This window comes from Osmerus eperlanus, chromosome 15 (assembly GCF_963692335.1).
Source record: "Osmerus eperlanus chromosome 15, fOsmEpe2.1, whole genome shotgun sequence".
Lineage (NCBI taxonomy): Eukaryota > Metazoa > Chordata > Actinopteri > Osmeriformes > Osmeridae > Osmerus > Osmerus eperlanus.
The window spans coordinates 7261903-7277973 of record NC_085032.1 but is presented as its reverse complement, the minus strand read 5'-3'; the positions used below and the strand labels follow the sequence as shown (position 1 = coordinate 7277973).

General features: G+C 51.1%; 1 protein-coding gene across 1 annotated transcript in view; it reads right to left on the bottom strand.

Annotated features, from left to right (window-relative positions):
* Positions 1–16071, bottom strand: part of dpp6a (dipeptidyl-peptidase 6a) — an 83864-nt gene that overhangs the window by 4982 nt on the left and 62811 nt on the right. Inside the window, exons 4-17 of the mRNA XM_062480344.1 lie at positions 15613–15711; positions 11219–11313; positions 10861–10935; positions 9564–9616; positions 8995–9076; positions 5975–6095; positions 2082–2236; positions 1838–1935; positions 1576–1699; positions 1310–1348; positions 1101–1208; positions 795–886; positions 155–202; positions 4–44 (exon numbers count right to left, since the gene is read on the bottom strand). Of these exons, the coding sequence (XP_062336328.1) occupies positions 4–44; positions 155–202; positions 795–886; positions 1101–1208; positions 1310–1348; positions 1576–1699; positions 1838–1935; positions 2082–2236; positions 5975–6095; positions 8995–9076; positions 9564–9616; positions 10861–10935; positions 11219–11313; positions 15613–15711 (1230 nt within the window). The remainder of the gene's footprint in view (positions 1–3; positions 45–154; positions 203–794; positions 887–1100; positions 1209–1309; positions 1349–1575; positions 1700–1837; positions 1936–2081; positions 2237–5974; positions 6096–8994; positions 9077–9563; positions 9617–10860; positions 10936–11218; positions 11314–15612; positions 15712–16071) is intronic.

Genomic DNA, 16071 nt, shown 5'->3' with positions numbered 1-16071 from the left:
CACATGACAGACAGCGGCGGTTGAAGGGACCAACTGTGTCCGCACTGGAAACACACACGACAATGATGACATTCAGCACCACACACACACACACTCCGGTCAGCCAGGGGTCCGTACGTCAAAAATGATTATGCACTGTCCCTTCTGACTTTACCTGTACAGGTGTCTTCTCTTAGGATCGTCCTCTGTGCTCAGGAAGTATCTGTGTTTCGAATATATCATAATGTAATATTATACATGGATAATATATGGCATATGATCCTAATCCAACCATCATTTGATCATAAAACTAGTCTTTTATTTATGACTGTTTGGGGGTTAGAGTTAGTGTACATGAAAACATTGACCTGCTCCCAAATATCAAGAACCCAAAGAGTGAAACAATACCGTAGGTAGGTTCATCTGAAGTGTATATAGGTCCAACACTCTAACGTATTGGTCCAGTTGTAAAGTTTGACCAGAATCATGTACACTCTGGACTTTAGAGCCTACATTCCAACAGAGAAGTGCTCCTATAATGGACATTTCATGAATTAATTATGGTACTGAAAGGAAGAGAGGGGAGTTTTTAGAACAAAACTAGGCCAGGACTGAAACCTGACAGGAGGCCAAGGAACAAGGTTCTGGTTGTAGCTCACAGAGAACACTTTGAGGTACGTGTGTGTGAATGTGTTTGTGTACAGTGTGTGTGTGTGAGGTTGTATGCGTTAAATGTGTGTGAGTGTGTGTGTGTGTCTGTGTGAGTGTGTGTGTTCAGTATGTGAGTGTGTGTGTATGAGTGGGATAGAGCTCACATCAGCTGGCTGTCCTCGTTGTAGGCCAGGACCTGGGTGACGTCCCAGTCTCCAGACGTGATGGACTGCAGAGTGTCTGTACTGGTGTTGGGCTGCCAGGACAGAGAACACACACACACAGAGCAAACCCTGATCAAAACCAGAGGCCACGTCTCCTCAGTATCTTCACATCATCCTATCATCACTGGCTTCCAGTATGTGCAGGACACATGAAACCCCAAAGCAGGGTGACATGTTCCCCATGCTGAGTCGGAGGGGCGGGGTCAGAGGGCGGGGTCGGAGGGCGGGGTCGGAGGGCGGCGGTACCTGGGAGATGGACATGGAGATGTGGAAGAACTTCCCCCGGCCTCCCTGAGGGATGGCCCTGGTGAAGAACAGCTTCAGGCCATCCTTAGAGAACAGAGGCTCCTCGTTCTGGAGGAACAGGAGAAACAACATACAGTTCCATCACCACCATCCTCCTCATCCCCATCCTCCTCATCCCCATCTTCATCCTCCTCCTCATCCCAGGGTACCTGTCTGTGGAGCCAGCCTTCACTCTCATCTTCATGTTTCTGGAAACAAAAGACATGAGGGGACAGTTAACCTCAAGACAACCAGCAGACAGAAACACACACACACACTGTACATACCCTCACATACACACACTGTACATACCCTCACATACACACACTGTACATACCCTCACATACACACACACACACTGTACATACCCTCACATACACACACTGTACATACCCTCACATACACACACTTTACATACCCTCACACACACACACACCTTGGTGCAGACTCCTGTGGTGGCCTCACACAGCGTGAGCATGGAGATGTTCTGGGCGCGGTTCAGCCAGTTGACTGCCAGCTTGGTGGTGGTGGCCCACTTCACCATGGTGACATAATACTCTCTGTCCAACACGCACACACGCAAAACACAATTTAACCATCGAATGTAATCATGTGCCATATACTGTATTACAAGCTATGATGTAAGGGTGTGTGTCTGTGGGGGGGGGGGGGGGTGTGTGTGTGTGTGAGGTTCCTACCCTATCCTGGGGTCCTCAGGTCTTCTCATCTCAATAGTGTGTAGAGGACCGTTGAGGTTGACCACATACAGAGAGATGACTGGGTTCTCTTCTCCTGCCTGGCGGGGGAGAGGGGGAAGGGCAGAGTGGGGGAGGGTGTGGAGGTAGGGAGGAGAGGACAGCCACATGGAGGGGAAAAGATGGAGGTTAGACATTCTTTTAGCAGCTACCACAAGCGGTTGACATTAAAGGTGTCCGTGTGTACCTTAGGGTAGTGGTATTCTTTCCCTGTGGGGTAGAGGGTGCCGGTGAACATGGGGACCTCCATCCTGGGAACCATGGTGTTGTTGATGGTGGCGTACGCTAGCCTGGCTCCATCTGGGGACCACCAGTGGGCGATGTGGGTCTGGAAGATCTCCTCTGGAGCACAAGGGATACGGATGTGTCAGGTTTTCAGTTCCTACTTCAGTTAGCCAGAGAAACGTGAAAAGCCTCTCTCTCTCTCTCTCTCTCTCTCTCACACACACACACACACACACACACACACACACACACACACACACACACACACACACACACACACACACACACACACACACACACACACACACACACACACACACACACACACACACACACACACACACACACACACAATGTAAAGGTGTTGAGGTCATAAATCACACCAGTTTTAATCTCAGTGGAGAGCTACATCTACCAAACCACGATGGGGCTCCATTCCCCAGACAGGAACAGAAAGCAATTTCCCAGCCAGAGCTACTGTAGTGCATTCAGGGAAATTGTGTTATGCGTGTGTGTCTGTTTGTGTGTACTTCTGTGTGTGTGTGTGACCCCCTCCCTATTGCTGGTGTACAGTGAAGGTGCTATTCAGTCAGGCTTGGCTCACTTCATCAGAAGCCATGACCTCCATACCTCCCCTGGGAGCCCATGCGTGTGGATGAAATCACGCAGGGTGAACCGGATGGCACACACACTCTCATAGGAGCTCTATTGATATGCAGCTGCAGGTGTTGAGTGTGTGTGCTTGTGTGTAGAGAGAGAGAGAGAGAGAGAGAGAGAGAGAGAGAGAGAGCGAGCGGTTATAGAAAGTTGCTGTCTCATTGGAGCTCTATTGATATGCAGCCGCAGGTGTGTGTGAGAGAGACAGAAAGAGATAGAGCGAGAGAGAGGCTATTGAAAGTCACTGTCTCATTGCCGCTTCGAACAATCAAGCCTCGCACCTGTTACAACTGGCTTGGCTGATGCCAATTGATGGTGTTAAACTGTAGAACAAACACACACACACCCCACAAAACAAGTAATAATTACTGTATGCAAATATCCAGTTGCATAGGGATCTTTCTGAAAGCAAAAATTTCTACAACACATTTTTCCTTCAATGTCGAGCAACAGGGCAATTCTAGAGGCGGCAGAGAGAGCATTAGAACAGCTCTGCTCCTGGTGAGCTTCCAGCTCTCTCTCCTTAACGGATACTGTTTATCAGGTAGGGGCTGTGTCTTTGGGGAAATAACAGACATCAAACTAACCATTACCCATTTAATTAGCCGGGCTAACTCAACACCAACATGGCTCAAAGAGCTCTGGGCTCAGTTTCACGACTATTCCAGGTTCTTATCTCCGCCTTTCGGACCAAACGTGGGTAAACTCCCAAGCAGCCTGTGTTTATTGTTATTGAAGGTTAGTCAATTAGCGCCATGAAGCTAAAAGAAATGGGAAACACAGGCTCTGTGTGACCGTCAGTGTTGTTAGCGTCCTGCTAACATCTAGCCACGCTGCTGCTCGTTCTTCCTCGGGGAGAGGAGGAGGGTGGGAGGAAGAGAAGCAGCAGGGGAAAGACAAGTTGGAGAGGGCGAGGAGGAGGAGGAGGGGGAGAAAAGGAAGGGGAGGAAGGAGCAGGAGGAGGAGAGAGTTCCAGCTGCATCCACCTGGGGCTGACTGGTAAACCACAGAGAGTATTAATGACATGCTGCTGGAGGAGGAACATTAGCTGTCTGTGTGATGCCGTGCGGAGCTACGCTCACTAATGAACACTTCCTAGGCTGACTGCGTCTCTGCTGCTAGCGGCGCCCCGAGGCCCTCAAAGAGCGTCAAATGGAAAACAAGGGAACAGAGAGATATTGGCACGGCGACGTTATTGTTTGTCTACAATAAATCATCTTACAGGAATCTCTCTCGATCTCTCTGTGTTTGGTCCCCTCAGGTGTGAGCTAAACCAGACTCATCCATCCTCTCTCGTTCACCGGCTCTCTCCTTCTCTTTCTGTCTCTCTAAACCAGGCCAAGCCTGGCAGAAGTTGCCGGTGCACGAGATTCAAATTCATGAGGCAGTTGGCCAACAGAAAGGAAATTCAAATTTAGCGCAGACATTGACTGTGGACAAAGATCTAGTGATCGGCGTGGGTGACTGGCGTTCAGCAAAGGAATTCACTCGACAGAGATTCAAGTGGAATGAGACAAAAGGCTGACACAGGTGAACGAGAAATACAACGCTCGACTCCTCTGAGACGTGGTTTGCTCTTTGATAGAATCTCAAACCATCACCAAGGCGGTCCGTCAGCGTGCAATGTGGCTTTGTCCAGCAGGGGGCAGCAGTGGCCCACGTCAAAGCACACATGCAGATGTCAGATCAGACAGAGCAGCGGAGGATCACGTTTCCTCCTGGGTAAAGCTGGGATCTTCAGATCGTACAGGTACCTGGGTTTATTAAGGAGCACTTCTCAGATCCCAGCTTCAGTCATGCTGAGGTTTTGTCAAGACAGTCAAACAGATTCATGCTAAATATCCATAGACAGAGTCAGATCAAACAGAAGGCATGTTTTTTTTTTTTTTTTTTTTTTTTTCCTCTGGTCTATTTACTGCTATAAATGCGTTGGGCTGCATGTGATGAACGCTGATAAACGCAAATAAACAAACAAACAGATGCTTCCCAGTAAACATGGGTGTGCTACAGTAGTATTATCTGTGTATCAGAGTCAGACCACTAGCCCAAGGCCTAAATTCAATTCCAGCATGACAACAAATCTAATGGATACGCATGACAAAGCATTTCATTTAAACACACACACACACAAAGTACATGAACACCCACACAGGACGGTAACCGCAGAGTTCAGAAGGTTATCTGAGGATAAGGATTACGCTGTCATGCCCTGCGACTAGAACAGGAGATTATGCCTTCCCCCCTCTCCCTCCTCCCCCCTTCCCCCCTCTCCCTCCTTCCCCCCTCTCCCTCCTCCCCCCTTCCCCCCTCTCCCTCCTTCCCCCCTCTCCCTCCTTCCCTCTATCCTACACTCCCCCCCCCCATCTCTCACTCCCTCCCTCCCCTCAGCCCTCCCCTTCCAACCATCACTCTGCTCTCCTCACTCTCCCTCCCTCCCTCCCTCCCTCCCTCCCTCCCCTGCATGCTGACTCAGACGTTACCCTTGACCGCAGTGGAGATTGAGTCATCAGAGAAGATGCCCCATCTCTGCCCTCGCAGCTAGACCAGCTGGAGGTTAACCCAGATGCTACCCCACACCACAGTCCCCACCAGCAGGTAGGACCCACCACACAGTAGGTGCAGCCTGAGGATGGGCCATCAGTCCCACCACGTAGACCGAGCAGGGATGGATGCTGCCATTACTATGACAGTGCCAGGGGGACCAGGAGGGAGGGGGGGGGGATTCAGACCAGGACCAGACTATGGTCTGCTGGCTGGGGCTAGCTGGGGCTGGGAGATTCATCTGGTTAATAAATGATGAGTGTGAATTGCCTGAGCGCCAGTGCAGTATAAATATGAGCCAGAGGTCAGACGTTGCTATATCCCCCCTCATTAAAGCTGCACTGAGCTGGGACTAACATGACAGAAGAACCCAGGAGAAGCATCCCTCTTGGGAGACTCACAGACACGGCAGGCCAGCCCAGGGTTCTACCTCTCCTAGTGGAGTCTGACACCCCACCACCACTGGAGACAGCGGAACCACAGACACACACGTCTAACAAACACACTGCAGTCTGATCACACACACCGCAGTATAGCGCTTTTAACCTTTTAACCTGACTTCAATCATTCGTATAAAATATTACGATAATATGATCATGTATTTAGAAAATGCCATCAACAGCAGCCACTTTCATGGTTCCATTGGTGTGGTCTTACCCTCGTACAGCCAATCGCTGAGTCCGTTGAAGATCACCCCCTCCTTTCCAGAGGAGACCAGACGAATCGATCTGCTCTCCACAGTGGATCGGTAGTAGATGTTGTTCTCAAACACAAAAACCTGCAGAAGAAGAGAGGAATCACTGAGGTGGTCGCCATGGGAGCACAGGAAGTGGACTGATGAAAGTGAATACACTAACAGCTGAGTGTGCTCGGAATCCTGAGAACACGTCGAACAAATACCGCACTTCTTTCACAGCACACGGCCATGGTTCAATGCAGGAAAAAAAAAACATCTTCACGGGCCTCGTCTCTCCCCTTCTGAATTTCAGTATTTCTGAATACTGTTTATAGACATAAATGTACATTCGCACTTGTGGGCTGAAGGCCTTCTCTCCAGAGTGGCTGGAGCCTGAAGGAGCTGTCGTAAAAGCTGAAGGTCAAATTATGACATGAACATCCAGCCCCCTCAAACAGCACGCCGCAGAGAGCTATCCACCCACAGCTGGCCTCTGCAGAGCATGTCTCCATAATGAAATCTATCCATCTCAGCGCTGTTCAATACAGTGAGAAATCCCAGTTGTCGAGTCTATGAGTTCTTACCCAGAGACGGAATGCTGTTTAGAAAGTCTCTCGTCTCTGACAGGGGGGGGGGGTCCCTGCCCTCTCCTAGGCCCTGCCCTCTCCTAGACCCTGCCCTCTCCTAGACCCTGCCCTCTCCTAGACCCTGCCCTCTCCTAGACCCTGCCCTCTCCTAGACCCTGCCCTCTCCTAGACCCTGCCCTCTCCTAGACCCTGCCCTCTCCTAGACCCTGCCCTCTCCTAGGCCCTGCCCTCTCCTAGGCCCTGCCCTCTCCTAGACCCTGCCCTCTCCTAGGCCCTGCCCTCTCCTAGACCCTGCCCTCTCCTAGACCCTGCTCTCTCCTAGGCCCTGCCCTCTCCTAGACCCTGCTCTCTCCTAGACCCTGCCCTCTCCTAGACCCTGCCCTCTCCTAGACCCTGCCCTCTCCTAGACCCTGCTCTCTCCTAGGCCCTGCCCTCTCCTAGACCCTGCCCTCTCCTAGGCCCTGCCCTCTCCTAGACCCTGCCCTCTCCTAGGCCCTGCCCTCTCCTAGACCCTGCCCTCTCCTAGACCCTTCCCTCTCCTAGACCCTGCTCTCTCCTAGACCCTGCCCTCTCCTAGACCCTGCCCTCTCCTAGGCCCTGCCCTCTCCTAGATCCTGCCCTCTCCTAGGCCCTGCCCTCTCCTAGGCCCTGCCCTCTCCTAGGCCCTGCCCTCTCCTAGACCCTGCCCTCTCCTAGACCCTGCCCTCTCCTAGGCCCTGCCCTCTCCTAGACCCTGCCCTCTCCTAGGCCCTGCCCTCTCCTAGACCCTGCCCTCTCCTAGACCCTGCCCTCTCCTAGACCCTGCCCTCTCCTAGGCCCTGCCCTCTCCTAGACCCTGCCCTCTCCTAGACCCTGCCCTCTCCTAGACCCTGTCCTCTCCTAGGCCCTGTGCTCTGGTGCAGCAGGAGAGAGATGCAGCTTCTGGTTTTCCCTTCACTAACAGACAGGAGGTGGGACCGAGGCAGAGAGAACTCTTCGTCTTTGTGTGCAGAGACGAGCCAGAGACAAACGTGTGATGGCCACAGCCGGGTCAGTACATAGAGTGCAAATCTACAGACAGATCTACAGACAGGCACACACATACAGACAGAACATACAGTACAACACAGTACAGACCAGTCATACAGATACAAAGAGAGTCCAGGACAGATGGGGCAGACATGCAGACAGTAGAGACAGTGCAGTATAGTACAGGACAGACCCAGGTCCCTGAATAAATCAGAATCTGGGCCAAGACGACTGAGACAAGGACCTGGCCCACTTCTGAAGAGCCAGAACCAAGCTGTCTCTGACACACACACACGTATCATCATGAGACGCATCCACACACACACACACGCGTGTGTTTCAGCATGCTAGCAGCAGCCTCTCTGTCCTCTGGTTCCTAAACCCTACAGCAGGGGTGGGGAACGTCCGGAAATCATTTGGTCCGGCCCGCCATGGCACTGCAGGCACCATATTATTAGGTGCATTATTCGTTGGCAGCAGCACTATTTTAATATGTGGAAGAGGACCGCGGAGGCGCGCAGCGTTGCGTACCAATGTACCAAAAAAATTCGCTTGCGCGCTCTGATTAACACTCAGATCGATAAGCAGTCTCAAAAATGGTAGCAATATAAAAAATAATACGATCCCTTTCCGTAATCATGATACCCCCCAAGAATTGTTCGATGCACCCCTAATCAAAGCAGGCTGCATCCGTGCCAGCTAACATCACAAACCTCACCAAAGAAAAGCAGTTCCAGCCATCACATTAGGGGTGAGTTAATTAAATGTTTGACCAAATATAGCAGGCACATTTTTAAGTTGATAATTCTGTATGGCCCCCGAATGATTTTATAAATATCCAAATGGCCCTTGGCAGAAAAACGGTTCCCCATCCCTGCCCTACAGAGTAAAGCTCAGGAGCAGAGGTCCTCCATGAGTGAAGACGGCTGGATGCACCCTGGGCTCTCTTTGCACCCAAGGAATACTGAACACAGAATCATTCTTATACAGGATAAATGTGTTACATCTTCAATTTTTCCAACAGCTACATCAGTAAACACTGAGTGAGAGAGAGAGTGGGATATCAATCCAGGCACTCAGCTAATTCATCCACTGAAGAGATTACAGGTAATGAATAGCATGCTGCTGCAGGACATCGTTGCTCACAGTCTCACTGCCCTGAACCCAGCAGACTGAAGCATATTAATGTTGGGTCTTTGACTAGACTCAGGCTGCACTGCTAGAGAGTTGCACTACAGGCTGCTGTGTGGCTTTCGTCGCTCCCATTTGAAAAGGGTTCGAAGCTCATTGGCGAGTCAACGAAGGAGGCGATTTTAGCCGTGAGGAGAAACGTGGATGAGTGGATTTCCCCCTTTGTGTGACGAGTGTGGAGGAGAGAGGGGGCTGATGGGAGTTGCAGTCCTTACCAGCTGCTGTCCGCTGGGGCCCCAGCCTGCGTACTGCAGCTGAGCGTTACGCACCTCTGGGGGGTTCAGGTTCCATGTCTCCCTGGGGGAGAGAAGACAGAGCCATTACACACACAAACACACACACAGACATCACATCATCCAGACATTACAATCCCCTGGTGTAGCCCATCTTCAGAACAAAGGCTGAAGTGAACCCATAAATACTGGTGCTTTAAACCAGAGCCACTTGTGTTTCATTAGAAAAGTGCTGTGTTGGGCAGGCTGGAGAATTACAGGTGCCACCAACTATGTCTCTGTTTGGAGGTGAGAATGGATGAGGTCATCTTATCCCTGCCTGCTGTTCCTCTTATTGCCACAAGGTGGCAGCACACAGAGCCAGCCTGAGGAGAGATCCTGGAACTGCAGGTGAGGATGACTGATCCGAGGTCAGTTTTCTTATTAAGGACACAGTGGATAAAGGGCTGTGCTGTGATGGAATAGCTGGTCCTCAATCTGTCATATGAGTAAGCTTGATGAGGACAGGAAACAGGAAAACAAGATGTCCGCTGTCTTAAGAGGCTACTTACGGCGTCTCCAGGCTGCAGATGATGTAGAAGGCTGTGAACGAGAACTGGTACACCTGTACATCAAGACACAGGAGAGCACTCAACACCCTACTCACTGATTTATATTCTAGCACCGCCTTACGTGGTGTGTGTGTGTGCGCGTGCGCGCGTATGTGTTTGACAGAGGGAGAAAGAGAGAGAGTGAGAAAAGAGAGAATGAGACAAAGTGAGACAAAAAGAGAGAGAGAGATAGAGTGAAAAGGAGAGCAAAATAGAGAGAGAGAGACAGAGAGAGAGAGAGAGAGAGAGAGAGAGAGAGAGAGAGAGAGAGAGAGAGAGAGAGAGAGAGAGAGAGAGAGAGAGAGAGAAAGGGAGAGAGAGACTCCTCTGTAAAGGGCAAGTCGCAGCATGTGTTGGTAACAAGGTGTGTGTGTTGGGAACAAGGTCTGTGTGTGTGTTTGTGTGTGTATGTTTGTGCAATGACAGCTTGGGGACAGAACTGTCACCCATCAACGCAATGGGGGAACAGATATGGAATAACAAAATCACTCACACACACACTATATGCACACACCCACTCGCACGCACGCATGTACTAATGCACACACACACACACACATTGGAGGCTGTCACGCTGCCTTCCCAGTCCAGTGGTTTGAGCAGTGGTGTTGGTTGTTCTCTGTCTGTCTGAGCTGCATGATATCCTTCTATGGCAGGTAGACATCTCTTCCTCTTCAGTGTCACACACACACACACTGTTCTCTCTTAGTTTATTTCTCTCTCTCCATCTGTTCCTCTCCCTTTCTGTTCTCTCTCTTTCTCTGTCCCCCCTCTATGTCTCTCTCTGTGTACCAACAGTGCAGCAGCCAAGACACATATACCATACACTACATAACCTACATCCACTCATTCTGCCCCTGCATTCCCCTTCCATTTGTCTGTCCCCACTCTACTGCAGGGCTGTGACCCCCTCACGCTTTCCAAACACCCTCTCTGCCCCCCCCCCCCTCTTTGCAGTGCATTTGTGGTAGTTTCACTTGGCTGCCCCCCCCCTCCTTCTCCACAAGCACTTACCCCCCCTCCACCCCTCTCTACAATAACTCACCCCTCTTCTCCCCCCCCCCCCCCCCCCCCACAAGCACACCCCCTCACCCGTGTAGGGGAGCCAGGAGAGTATGACAGGCCTCTCCCCCCCACCCACTCCGTGATTATCCACCCATCCCCCCCCCCGCCCGGCAACAGTGTACCTCCGCGTGCCGACACACCCGCCTGTGTCTAGGCTCACTCATCACCGCGCGTGAGAGAACGTGGAGCTCACCGGGGTGACGGTGTAGGCCAGCAACACATGCTTCAGGTCTGGGGACACCTCGTACCTGCTGGCCTTGTACATCTCCTGGAGGAGGGAGGAACATATGACGCATTACAATCAGGCATGTTCTTAACTAACCCCTAACCCTTGCAAATCTCCTGGACAGATCACAGGAAGGAAGGAAGGAGGAACAACTATAAAAAGCTTTCAAATAAGCCGATGGATCGTCTGACTGCTTTCTCTGGGAACAGCTTTTTTGGGCACTTTGATGTGCTGATGGCGAGTTTGAATTTGATTTCAAAGACCCAGTCTGTTCGTCTCTTGCAGCGATTAGGTGAAGTTCTGGCGGAGAGGAAGTTGCACTTACAAACTTCTTGTTCTGCACCAAGACGGTCTTCTCTCCAGTCTCTATGTTGAACTTCTCCACGTCCCCTTCACGAGACCGGTACAACAGCTCATTACCTTGAGGAAGGAGAGAGAAAGAGAGAGAGGGAGGGAGTGAGTGAAAGAGAGAGGGAGGGAGTGGAAGAGAGAAAGGGAGGGAGTGAAAGGGAGAAAGACCGAGTTTTACTTTTGAACGGTGGGCTGAATTCACGCTGGTGAATGGCATTCAGCTGCTCCTGATCTCTATACTGGTGAATAAATACAATAAACAAAACGCAGCTTCCCGTTGGGGGATCAATAACGTTCCTACTACTATTACTACAGTACTACTAATACTACAACTACTGTACTTCCCCCCCCCCAAAAAAACTCCAAATGTCACCAGCTCCATCACTGTTGGCTCGCCAGCAGCATGTGTCTCCAGAGGGCTAAGAGGCTGGAGCAGGCAGATACAAGTCATCCTCGTCTTTCAACAGTCAAGGACAACCGCACAGAACCCCTCACGCCATCTCTCACTCTCTCCCTCCCTCTCTCTCTCTCTCTCTTTCTCTTTCCATCCGTCTGTCATTTTATCTCTGTCTCTCTCCTTCTTCTCTCTCGCTCTCCTTCTCTCTCAGCAGTCGGCCATGGTGCCTCCATAGAGGGATGCGGACCATTAGTAGTGGTAATCATAGCAGAGAGATGGCCGTACAGAGCCTTCTTTATCTGCTAGCTTTCCTAACTCTCCATTGGAGTTGCCTTACTTAGCATCACAATCACTTTAGAGTACAAAATCAGAGATGACAGAGCAATTCTCTTTTTTTCCCCTTCTTTAGATTGCGGGGATTTAACTGTGCCTCTACCCTTCGCTGGAAAGTACTGCAATATCAACCAACCTGCTAACACATCAAATATCAGAAATCCAATAAATAGCAATGAGCAGCATTTGCTCCAGGACATGTTTTACTCTGATTCAGTTTGACGACCACTACCGTGTCATCTCCTCAATGTTTCATGTTCCCCGCTGAAGGGAAAGTGACCTTCTCAAGGGCAAAGTGGAGGTAGACCGATCCCTCGTTCACCAGATCGGATTTGGCCGTGTTCTCTCGGTGAGAATGTTCTACACACACACACACACACAGCACCCTCGCCTCAGACTTCACCTGGAAATCTCACCTCACTCCTGCGACAGCTGTCGACATGCTGCTCCCTCTCTCTCTACTTCTGTCTGTGTCACTCTCTCTCTCCTTTTGTCTGTTTCCTCTCCCTCACTCTCTCTCCTTCTGTGTCCCTCTCTCTCTCTCTCCACCATCCTCCTCGATCTATTCTTCTCATCTACCATCGGCCATTCAAGCCATTGTTTCCATCCATCATTGAGGACACAGGCTCATGCTCGGCAGCTTCTGCTGGTCTTCTCCAGTCTGCCAGAGCTCCTCAAACCCCCAGGTACCTTTGGGAACCCTTCCTTGCTTTTCTGTTCTCTTTGTTCTTTTCCACAAGTCCGACCCTCCTTGGTTTCATCTACCTCTGGGCCTCCATGCCCCTAACCCTCCACCTCTCTGTCTCCACCTCTCTCTCTCTCCCTCTCTCTGTTCACCTTGACGTCACCCCCCCATCCCCCCCCCCCGGAGTGTCAGGGTGCAGCCCAGGGCTCTGGCCTTACTGCTCTCTTCTCTGATCCACCTCTCCTCTGCTGCCTGCCTTATTCATGTCATGGGGGAGGGAGGGGTGGAGGGAGGGAGAGGTGGAGGAGTAGGGCGAGGGAGGTGTGGAGAGAGAAGAGGAGAGAGACTAAAATACATTCATACAAGGAGCTCATAGCCCCTCGCCCTCCCTCTCTCCTAGGATCTGTCTCTTTTCACCAACACGTTAATTCAACAGTAATTTTGCCTCATGAATTTCTCCACTTAACCTTTCCTGGGTGCTTCTGATCTCTCTGTCTGTCGTCGTCCCTCCCCCCCCCCCCCTCCGCAACGCTGGCCTACGCACAGTCGATGGCTTCATATACAACTCCTCCCCTATAACTCATCGTGACAGCCATGCCACTGTGACGCAACATGCAATCCCCGCCGCCGCTGCTCCGGCCACAGGGGGACACCTCCGGAAGGGGAGGAGAGCCGAATCAAACGCGCCCCGCGTGCCGTCTCTGAAACTCCTGGACCGACGGTCTGCTGAACGCGATCGATACATGAGGTTCACTGCAAGGCGTGGATCCACACAGACACAGAGTGGAGTCGTGGGGCCGGGCCTCGTATCGAACTAACACACACACACACAGATTCTCTCCTTCGGTGGCTCATCACTAGTCTACACGGACGCTTGACAACGGCGGCCGGCCTGCCAGCTGAAATTGAGGCTGCTGAGGAAGAAGACTTACGGAAGGCTACTGTGGCTGAATAAAATAGCTTCCCCCTCGCAGTCTACCAGCCTTAAATATCCCCTGCTCTGGCTCTCAGGTGAGCTATAAAAAGAAACAGCATCATCAAATTTTCAAAGGGACTCTAATGAACGATCCAGCTGTGTGTGTCCTTTCCGCACGCAGACACTCATAGCGGCAGAGGAGGGAGAAATGGTGGTTGATCCTCTATACGGTACGGGCCTCTGGTTGTGTGGTAAGGCTGGATGATGTTGAGGGTGGGTCAGGGGGTAAGTGACATGAAGGTAGTTTGGAGTGACAGTTGGCCGCCCAGCGCTGCCAGCGCTGCCCACCTCTGGGCCAGACAAGCGTCAGGGCGAGAGGGTTCTTTATCATGTCGCTCACGTTCGGCAACACAAGAGAGTTAGGCGTTTTGTTCGAGGAGAAACAGCATGAAGCTTAATGCACAAGGCGAAAAATAACACCCTATTTGGATAAAGAAGCCTGGAGATAAACAACTTTCGACCCAAAAAAACGACACAAACTGATTTGGTTAAACACGGATGTTTACAGCGACGACTGCGGTGCTAACTTGCTCACTTCCGTGTTGCTTGAATGCAGTCGGACTCTTTGCATTCAGCTCCGTGTAAACCTTTAATGAATCGCTTCAATTTAAACAGCCTTATATTATGGGACCTGCTGTGATTATGATCTACATCTGGTTGTACTATGGCAGCTTCCTGCTCAAACATATTACACAGCATTCATCTCCCCTCCCCCCAAAATACATAATATAAAATACTGAAAGTCTATCTCTGTGAAAGCTGCCTGGATATGAGCTCTGGAGTGACTTAGTAGTGCAAACACTGCTGTAATGCCATGCCTGCAGGATCCATCCTAAACACTAAGCGGAGCTACTGTGCTTGGTGCTTGGGGTGTTCATTGGGTGAGCCAACGCACAAAGACGCTTGAGGGGCCAATCATGTGCCTATGTCCTTGATGGCACTTCCCATATCCCTTCCTGGGTGTTTAGCATGCATCACTGAGGCTGGGAGGGGGGCAGGAGGCGATAAGACCAGGGCTGTGATGACTGGCAAACAGCTGCATGCGGTCATGGAAGCCATCCACCCAGTCAGAACCCTCCTAACATGGTATGACACCATGTTGACGCTGAATCAATTGGATTCAGATACAGAGCTGGAAATGGGCCGAGACAGCTCGTCAATGGAGGCGGCCGATTGCCCAATTAGCCCAGGGATGAGGGCCCAGGGATGAGGGCCCAGGGATGAGGGCCCAGGGATGAGGGCCCAGGGATGAGGGCCCAGGGATGAGGGCCCAGGGATGAGGGCCCAGGGATGCATCCAGCACTGCACGGCTCTGTCCATATGTCCACATGTCACATCACAGACCAGCAGCAGAGCGGTTTAATAACTCAAAGCTGTGGGAATCCACATGGAGCCCCTGCCTGGCATCATTACCCCAAACTGACCCCAGGAGTCTCAAACAATCGGGCAGGTCATTAAAAAGTCTCCAGTCTCAAATGTCTTGCTGGGAATTAATCATCTGATGAGAAAAACAGGCAAAGCATACAAAAATCAATTGAATTCAATATTTAAGAGACTAAATAATAAATTGAATATTTAGTCGTCTCCCCCCCCCCCCCCCCGGACCGAGGGAAGGAGAGGGGAAGGGAAGGAGGGAGGGAAAGGCGACCAGTTCTAGTGGACTAGAACTGGGCCAGATGAAGCAGCTGCATACCCTCGACCAGCCTGCTAGCTGTGTCTTATTGGAGGAGACAGTTTCGTTGGGCACGAGCTACTTTAAAGATGCCTCATTAGGCTGCTAGCTGCAATATGAGCTGTTCACTTCCGGACCCTAATCACACTGCAGCGCTACAGCGTGGATGTGTATGTATGTGTGTGCGTGCGCGACTTGCTGTTTGTGCGTGCAAGCAACACCACTGCCTCATCTAACGCCGTGTTGTCACGGCCGAGCGCCATGCGGAAGCACTCCTGGTATTGACCCAGGGAAGGACGACTCACTGCTTATCCACTTAGCATCCGGGTCATGAACCTTGAAATCCTTGCTGAAGATATCCCCGACCGTCACTTTCCCTTTCAGGGCCAGGTTGTCATCTTCACCTGAGAGAGAGAAAGAGAGAGAGAGCGAGTGAGATAGAGAGATAGTGAGAGAGAGCGAGAGAGAGAGCGAGAGAGAGAGAGAGGAGAACACAATTAAACACTAGTTTTTTTTACGTCTTATATATTTTGGGCTTTACTTCATGCAGGGGAAGGCCGGGGTGAGAGAGAGGGGAAAACATGCAACAAAGGGATTAGAACCCAGGCCGCTGCGGTAAGGCCTCAGCCCACAACGCAAATAGCACCCACAATTCAACACTAGAGAGCATGGTAAAGACAGCAGTGTATCAACAGGGAAAATAGCTTCATTCCAACTAATGACTGCATGTTCCTGTGAGGTGCTTTCTAGCTTGTCTCCTGCCA